The following is a 9,538-nucleotide window of genomic DNA, read 5'->3' on the forward strand; positions in this document are numbered from 1 at the left end:
TATTTGTGCGTGAGTGTCTGGGTTGCTAAGGAGTGTGTCTTATATCTTCCAGACAGACAGATGAACCACTAATTCCTGACCCTTGCAGCTGTCATTGCAGATTACTGGTTGATTAAAAGATTCCAAGAATTATTTATAAAAAAGAAATAAAGAAAATTTTGTTATAAAGGTCTCTCACTAATCTTCAACGAATAAGACTGGTTGTATTCATTATTCTCAACAATTCCCATGAAAAGATCAAAACCAACAGCCCATGAATCTATCTTCCAGTATGGTCACACCTCCTCAGCCCGTCTGTGCTGTCAGCCTCACGCACATCTGTTGCTCCTGAACACATACATTTATAAAAACGTGTCCAAGAGAAGTTTCTCAAACAAGAGTAAATAGTGTATTTTTGGGGACTGATTGAAGACGTAAGCTGCTAATAGGTGCTAAGATTGTGTGTGTGATCATTTCATAATGAACTGCAGTGTCATCAGAATAAAGATTTTCTGGGTCATATAAACAATATGTAGAAGGTTCTTTGTGGGGAGAGAAACTTTTGCAGCCATTGAAACAAAGCGCACGGAAAGCAGAGATGCTGTTACTGATTAGCATCTGATTAGCATGTTCTGTTGATCACGTTGTCAGCGGCAACGGAACAGGGAACCGCAGCAGTGTTGGTAAGGGAGGGGCTGTTCACAGGAGGTTGCATCAACCTATAGTACAGGGTGTGTATGTGCATTGACACACACTGTCTGCTAAAGGGGTCGGTAATGATGACATTCATTACCGATTCATTGTGTGTGTGTGTGTTGATCACCACTTACGCAGCAGACAGCTAATAGGAGAGCACTGAAAAGCACCATACACACAAACAGACACACATATATACGCACATAAACATATACTTGCACAAACCATTCAAGAGTGGCTCCAGGCGTCGTCTGGCACAGGACCAACAGCAGCCGATTCACACAGTCACAACACAACGAGCCAGTAACTCAAGAGGTCCATTAAAAAGCCATTATTGTACATCTCTCTTTAAACTGGGCCCACAGTGATAAAAACTGCACAGGGCTCATGTGTGGAGCAAACACCAACTATCTCCCAACATGTGTTAGAAAATCCAGTCTTTACCAATACTGTTAATTAATCTCTCTCTGAATGTCTCTGTTCAACACTGAAGTGGCCAAAGTCTGTGTTATTGAGGAAACTCATAAAAACAGCCGTAAAACAAACACTTCTCATGGCTTCCTACGTCCTCTGAGACTAAAAGATGACTTCCTTTAGCTATAGAGAAAGGTTGTGACTTTTACTACAGACATCTGCAGTCCACCTATATCTTGGAGTGTCAACAGCACTCTATTTTTAGCGGGTTGTGTCTATGTTTTGTCTCCTGCCTGGCTGTTTGTCTGCCACTGACTCTCCCTCCAGCTCTCCCTCTCCCTCTCTCTCTCCTCTGACATTGCCTCACCTTCATGCCCTTTGTTTTTCAGGGATTGGCTCCTAAGACTTGCCCGGCCATGAATTTGTTCTTCCACCCCAACATCCTTCCCTTTGCCTTCTTGCCACTAATCCCTGTTTTTGTTTGCATCCGTCTTCCCTGCCACCTGCAGCCCATGAAGTTATGTAACTCTCGTCAAATCTTTATAGGACACATAGTTTTTTTCTTTTTACAGGAGACACAAAATTACACTATTTAGTTTTCTTTGCAAAAAAGATCTTAGAGGATTAGAAAAAAAAGTGTAATTGGATACAGGTTCTGTCGTCAGCAGGGATGTGTCTGACATTTACAAGCCTTTCATGTGGGCAAAACTGGGAGAGACAAGAACAGCAATAGTTTCAAACTCAGCATATTCCTCCTCCCTCATAGTGTATTGTGTTGTACCTACACTAGACTTCAGATTATGCTGCTCTCTCCTATGAATTTCTTTGTGGCAGTGGAAGGGATGTGAAATTAGAATTTCAACACTGGTGCAGCAGTTAGTTTCTCTGTGATCCCTGCGCCTGTTACAGCTTGTAGCAGCTTATATATGGTAATTCATAGACAATGATGCTGTAATTGTGCTGTATGTTTGTACTGAGTGTGGCCCGAGCTCTGGGGATGTTTTCTTCATTATATAGCGTAGCTTACAGCCGTGGAGAATACAGAGGAACTGTGTTTTGTTTGCTTTATCCCACATCTTTACATTCCTGACTGATTTCTGTGCTTCAACAATGACACAGTGTTATCTGCAGAACAAGCCTGAATACACTGGGAGGGGGAAGAGGCAGATGCCTAAATTCAGATGTGAGTGAGCACCTTGTTTCTCCTCTCTCCCTCCCACATATTGTTTTCACCCACTTTTCAATAGTAACACCTGAAGCCTGTAAAGCATTTATACCCAACAAAAACATCCAGAAGCAGGGTGCACTATGATCCCTGTGTGAGTCCTTCAAAAGTGTGTATTGCCTTTGTTAGTGTAAGTCTTCCATGCAAATGACTGGCTCTCAAAGGCAGAGCTGCCCTGTGACTGATAGCAGAAAGCAGTTCTCCAGGTGTGACCTACATGTAAATGAACTAAACAGGTCAATCTCCAGGCACGTCCAATATTAACAAAGTATTTACTTCTTATTCTAGTGCACTGCACTGACAGTTGATCCACTGTCATGTACTAAACCTAAATATAAGAAACTGTAGTTTAGTAGAGACGCCTTGGAATTGAAAAACTTAAGGATTGCTAAATATACTCTCCGATTTCTGGACGGTTTACACATGGCAGAGACACTTTCCATAACCTCTCCGCACTGGATCACTAAACATAGGTCTCCACTCCAAAAAAACTGACGTCTTGTAGCAGAACTATTTAGCGGTTTATATTTGGATCCCAGAGTGGAGCTGGAAAACCCAGCGGGGTCTCTGTCACAGCTGGATCCTGTCTCCTGTCCATTGTGGGAGGGCTCGGTCATGTTCAGTAGTCAACTGGAGGACCGCCAGCGGCCGGTGGTCCTCTCGGGTCAAAGAGAACAGCTTTTAATACTGTAATGAGGCCTGTAGGTTGCCGTGGCAACAAAGTGTCAGAAGTACAAATAGTTGTGTCTGAGCAGAAAATGAAAACTAGTCAGAGGTTGTAACTGTTGTGTGGGAATCCTTTTACTGACATTTTTGTACAGTTTTCCATACAGTCCCCTCTCACACAGGCTGATGCGTTCAACTGTACTCAGACATAACAATCACCTTCTCTCCCATTCAGCAGCAGAATTCTCTCTCTTTCTCAGTCCACAGACCTGAACCAACAGACAGGAGTTACATGTCGGACGCCCTCACACATGCAAGCAACAAACTTTCTCAACTGGTTCTGAAGCTTTGTTTCTCTTCTACAGTGACGGCTACAGACAGGTAGGCTACATGAAAGTCTGCATACATTTCAATCTGAGGTGTAGTCTGCTTGTTTAAGAACAGGAACGCACCTATGGAGCACACGCTCGTTTTGAAGGTTATGTAACTACTGTGCCCACAATGGTTCTAAACATTTACATACATTTATCAGCTGTGACCACATTGTTAGCATCAGCCAAACATCTTGTTACGAAGTGTTAGACGATGCCATGTAAGTTGTATTAGTGTGGCATTAATCAGCAGGTGAATAAACTGAAGTTTTCAACAGAAGATTTCATTTACTTGGAACTTTGGAAACATCCTTTCTGAGCACAAGCTGCAGTGCAGGCAGAGTCCAGCTAAGCTAACAGTCTCGGCTATGAAAACATAGCTAAGCTAGTTTTCATTTGCAGCAGCTCAGTGGTTTAACAGACTGGTTTTCTGTTTCTGTGTAAATTCATCGCCAGCGTCAGAGGAGTGAATGATGGATTACAGGTTTTCTGACTTTTCATCCTTACTAATTTACCATTTCATTCACTGTGCTGCTCAAAGACGACCGGCAGCTACCAGCTACTTTTAAGGTGGAGTGTTTTCTCGTGTGTTACTTTGTGCATGAGCTGACATCTGGAAATTAATCAGTATACCTTAAATCAGTTTGTTTTTATTGCCACTCTTATATGACACAGGCTTTAGTGATGTTGGGATCTTAAAAATGTGTATGAATTTCAACCAAACCTCGGATATTTAACTTCATCACGGTGTCAGGGCAGCAACACTCTACCTTTGTTCTCATTCAATCACTTAAAACAACATTTTCTCTCTTCAGAGATTTAATAGATAGAATATTGAGGCCTATAAAATTGAAATGGAGCTCTGTTGACTGAAGTGTGCGAACTCCTCAGCCCTGTCCCTGGTTGGTGGCTGCTGCAGTGACACCTTTGTGTTGTGATGTTCTTTTTCCTTTGTGTTTTGACTGCTTACTGACTGACTGACTGACTGGTCACAGACCTGAAGTCAAGTCCTGTGATAAATGTTACTGTGTCATCACTGCAGGCTCTTCACCCCTCTGAACCCTGGCATGTGATGGTGTTTAGTGGCTGCTAAGTACTGACTGACTGCCTGGGGTGAAGGTGTGCAAGAGTACCTCTTTCTTTGCAGCCAAGTGTAGCTCTCTAAGCCTCAAAGTAAATCAACACATTTCCTCTGGTTTTATCCCGTGGAAATCACAGATCCTGTCCCCCTCAGGGTCCCTGGCTCTGCCTCAAACACCAAACAAGACTTATGAGTTCAAATTCTCCTCTCAGCACATTTCCATGACCCTTGAATCATTTACATAACACATTTTCTGGCCACGGCCACTGTCTCATATTGATATTCAACAAGTCCAAAAGAGCATCCTGGCTTGCTTCCACGGGCTATGCTGAACATTTTATTCTGTTAACAAGTGGCAAATGAGAATGATAGCTGCTTGGCAGATTGACCACCCAGGGTGAAGTCAACTTCAGCCAGGCTTTCATCAGAAGCTGGGCCCTCCCGCAGCGAGCACTTGAAAAATGCATGAACTTCTGCAAACCTCAGCTCAGCAAGGCAGCTTTCTTGACAGGATTAGACTGTGAGCACATGTGTGAATGAATGAGTGTATTTGTGTTTCTGCATGAAGAACTGTAAGGGTGCACATTTGAAATCAGTGTTTTAATCCTGCGAGAAAGTCTGTCCATGAAAGCCACATGATCCGTGTCTGTGATTCCCTCTTGAGAAGGGAAGGTTCGGGAACAAAGTGTTCTGACTAAAGACTCTGTTTGTCAGGCAAACAGTTGAGCTGGCGCAGACAGATGCACGGTCACACTGGCCAATGGCATGGGTGAACACATGCCTCTGCCTCTGAGCCAGAAACATCACAAATATTGGCAATTATAACCTGATTTTTCTCACCTCCTGGGAGATGCCAGTCCTGTGTGTGAGTCATTTTCCACATAAGCAGACAAGAAGACCAAATGCTATCACTTCATTACTACTAATGGCAGTATGCATTATATAAATAATCTAATAAATTGTACAACCTTGAAAGTATATAGTGTAGGTTAGTGGAGAAATAAAGAAAGTGGAACAGTTGTGTAACACTTTGAACAAAGCCGTGCCAGCAAGCATTATTCAAAGTATGATATTGTAAACACTGAATGAAGTGAATAATAACTCATCTGAGCATATCCAAGGCATCTAAGAACAATTTGACCGTACTGTACTGAAATAAAAATCTCTTGTTTGAAAAGCATGATTTGTTCACTGATTTATTTAGCTCTCGTTGTCAGAAGGGAGCACCAGCTGGAGCTGCATTCCTCAACCCAAAGTTCCTTCACCCGTTGTTCTTCATCCTTACTGACACACCCTTGCTATCATAAATAAATAGAGAACAACTTGTTCCTCCATTGAATAATGCAGCTCCACAACAAGCAACAATATCACCTAAAATGGTGTCAAATGAATGAGCATTAAAACAGCTGTTGTGTGTGGAAGGTTGTCAGAAAGCCTATATCTGATCTTTATTCATGTTAGCTCTGCTGTGTGTATATGATATGAAAACAAGTTATATAAAATGTGTTGCTCTCTCCAGCAGCCTGAGAGTTTGGCACTGATAAGCTTTTACAGCCAAAAGCAACAAAATCAGGTTAAAGCCAGTTAAGCTAATCATCGCTACATCAGCCCATCACTTCCACTGCATCATAAATGGATTTACATCTCTTGTACCATCTGTAGTCATGCAATATCTATCAACGTCACAGGAGATATGAACAGTCTTTAACAGAAATAACATATAGCAGAGTTAATACAGGTTAATATTTAACGTATTGGGATATTCTGTAGCAGCCTGGCTCCTGGAGAGGTTTGATAAAATACTGATAAGGCTTCTTGGCCAGAGAACATTACTGATATGATATTGCCCTCAAATAACTGAATCAGTTAAATACCATACCCTAGTCATTCCAGGCAACTTTATCAGGACAGACATTATTACAGATATTTTTATCTGATTAGGATGAAAAATGGTTTTACCTGAGATGTTTTAATTAATGTCACTTACATATGTGCTGTCTTTTTAAGTCAAGTTGCAGGAAATAGAGTCACAATCTCCACTTCTGTTTCTGTACAGTGTTGAATAATGGCCGGAGGTTATTATGATTTCATAGGATATAAAATGTCACCAATTTATCATTTTCTCCTATTGGACATTTGTGTGAAGTTTTGTCATAATGTGAATTCTTGTGAGATAACAGTGACCTTGACCTCCGACCTTTGACCAAAATCTAATCCGTTCATCTTTGAGCCCAGGTGAATGTTTGTGCTCAATTTGAAGAAATTCCCTCATGGAGTTCCTGAGACGCCTCCGGCCACAGCTGTCATCAGCACAGAGGCATAATGAAAATTAAATTAGAAAACGTTAATTAATTTTATTAATTCAATTTTCTCTGCTTTTTGTTTGAAAACACAGCAGCATTTTTTTTTCTTGCTTTAATTTGAAAAGTAAAGGAAGAACTTAGCTGTTGGTTTGAATTTACAGTGAAAGTTCAGGAAAGCAGATTCTCGTTGACAAAAAAAAAGTATAAGGCAGGGGTCAAAGTTTAATTCTGATCAAGATTTCTTTTGAACACCATCATTAACAGAAAAGAAAAACCTTCTTTTATTGCCAGATTATCAGGTCAGTGTTATCACATGTCTCATGTTCTATATGTTTGACACGTCATGATCCTGTAACACATATCTCTGTTTTACAGACACAAATGACGACAACTTCAGAGAATATGACATTCAAAGGTGGCTCATAGGATGATAACAGCTTTGTGTTGTTGTAACTGTGATTTCCCCATAGATGTCTACATTTCACTGCTCCTATTACCACACACACCATATGTACTGTAACAGCCCGTCTCACCGGGCGCTGTACAGTAACTGCTGGCTCAGGCTCAGGAGTTCAGTGATGGTCAGAACTGTAGCTGACTGGAAAGATGGTAACTGTTAATTTGAGGCTGAAGTCATTCGACAGTAGCTGCCAAACAAACTGTCCAACTGGCAACAACTTTGCAGCAGGACATTCTCTTCCTCTCAGAAAGTGTGAGCTGAGCTGCCAAACACTGCTTTATAAACACTGTTTGGTGGAGACTGAGAAGGAGTCAGGCCAGTTTTAATTGACCTCTAGCAATAAAAGAGCATTTTAATTGAAGCAACATGACCATAAACTGCTGTTTTAGAGTAACCTGGTGTTTTTGCATGACGTTCTTTTTAGGTTAGGTTTTGTTTTCTGGCTTTTTTCTTTCTCTGTGTAGTGTTTTGTTGTTTTGAAGTAACGTTGTGCAAATCATCAGTTTGACTTTGAGACTGAGTCCAAGAACATTTCTTTCTCAGAGTTAAAAAATGTATCACAATTATTTACGATTGTCCTTAAACTGTACAGCCTCACTCAAGGAAACAAATCACAGTGGTAACACTGCTGGTAACATATCAAATATGCTGCATGAAAGACGTGGAGAGAGCAGATGGAAACAGACACAATGAGCAGCACAAACATTTGGACATTGTTGTAAGTTTTTGATCCATGTTCTAATGAATTGAATGTGAAATAAAAATGATAGTGTTTTAATTAATCAGGCAGCAACAAAGACCAAATTAAAACTGAAAATCAGCATTTAAATCAAAATATGTTGCTCACACTTGTAGATGTGATGTAATCAATAATCTGCTTTCACAGTCTTATCTGAAACTCATTTCTGGATATGAACATAATCAAAATGAGTGCCCTCTTCCTACCATATACTTAATGCATAACAGTAAATACTGATGTCAGCCTTTTTAGAAGAAGTGCTGATTCAAGAGAACTGATTAGTCTCCAAAACCATCTGTTCATTTCAGCAAACTGATGCAGATACAGAAGTGTAGAGGTGCACTTTGCACTGAGTGTCTATAGCAGGAGCAAAGTCTAACTTTCAGCTGAAGTTCAAATTTCCTGCACTAATGAAAGACCTTTTAATTTCATTTGTTACCATATCAGATAAGCATGTACCTGTCGGATAATTAAACAACAGACATACCTGTGAAAGAAGAGCAGTATAGACAACATGGTCTGGTCAATGTTGCTGTTGCAGATCCCTTCATTGAGGAGGAAGCAGGGGTCTCTGACGACTGACTCCAGGGAGTCCTGCCTCATGATGTTGTTCAGCTTGTCCGTGTTCAGGTTCTGGTACATCAGCTGGTTGCGGAGCTGGCGGAAGTGATTGACGCTGGGGCTGGTGGGGCTTCCCGGCAGGGCCCCCGTAGTACCAAGGCCCTGAGCCGGACTGCCAGACATGGAGTCATCACAGCCATTGGCCAGGTCCAGGCAGCAGCTGCAACAGTCCAGGCCGATGGGCGAGCGGCAGTCATCGTCTGACATCTCGGAGGACAGGTGGAGGAAGAGGAAGGACGCTCAGGTGAAGAAGGGCAGGTGCAGGAGTCTCAGTGAAGGATGACAGACACTGAGGTGTATGAATGACAGACAGACTGTCAGTGACTCAGTGTGCTCATCAGCACTGGCAGAGAGACAGACAGGCAGCCTGGGCTGGTCTAGTGTAGCGTCCTGTCTCCACTCCGGGACCAGGAGGGCTAAATGGCAGGGTGAGTTCCTCCCTGAGAAGTGCAGTCACGCTGGGCCACTCTGCCTGCTTCTATCCCTGAGTTTCCCCTCCTGCGCCTCTGCTGCGTTTAGCCTTTTGTTCGGGGCGACGCTGCTGCGATGTGTAGCTACTGTGGCAGGAGAAAGAGTGAACGCCCCACACACACACACACACACACACACACACACACACACACTCACTCACACCGATTCAGCAGGAGTGGCTTGAAAGCAAAACCCAGAAGCTGCTTGCTGCTTATCACTTTTTTCCCTGCACTTTTTTTTTTCTTAGGTTGGCGTGCCTAGAGACAGAGGGAGGGAGCAAAAAGAGAGGGAGGGAGCAAGAGAGGGTGGGGAAACCCATGTGATTGGTACACAGCATAGCTGGTTACATTACTGGGCCCTCCTCTTTTCTTTTTGCACACATCAGGGGAAGAGAAACAGAAAGAGAAGGAGTGAAGCGTCAGAGCATGCTTGAAACATGTGCAGTTCCGTCAGCTCCACCCTGCCATGCTGACAGCACAAGGAGTGGCCGAGTGAGGGGGGGCCGCAGGAAC

The 9,538-nt window shown here is 42.5% G+C and overlaps 1 protein-coding gene across 1 annotated transcript in view; it reads right to left on the reverse strand.

Moving 5' to 3' along the window:
* The window catches only part of tsc22d3 (TSC22 domain family, member 3), a 34,839-nt gene extending 25,630 nt beyond the window's left edge, over positions 1-9,209 (reverse strand). The window contains exon 1 of the mRNA XM_071458404.1: positions 8,422-9,209. Within this exon, the coding sequence (XP_071314505.1) occupies positions 8,422-8,762 (341 nt within the window). The 5' untranslated portion in view covers positions 8,763-9,209. The remainder of the gene's footprint in view (positions 1-8,421) is intronic.
* Positions 9,210-9,538: the final 329 nt, after the last annotated feature.

This window comes from Trachinotus anak, unplaced genomic scaffold, assembly GCF_046630095.1.
Source record: "Trachinotus anak isolate AG129_WGS33_773 ecotype Australia unplaced genomic scaffold, CSIRO_AGI_Tana_v1 ptg000021l, whole genome shotgun sequence".
Lineage (NCBI taxonomy): Eukaryota > Metazoa > Chordata > Actinopteri > Carangiformes > Carangidae > Trachinotus > Trachinotus anak.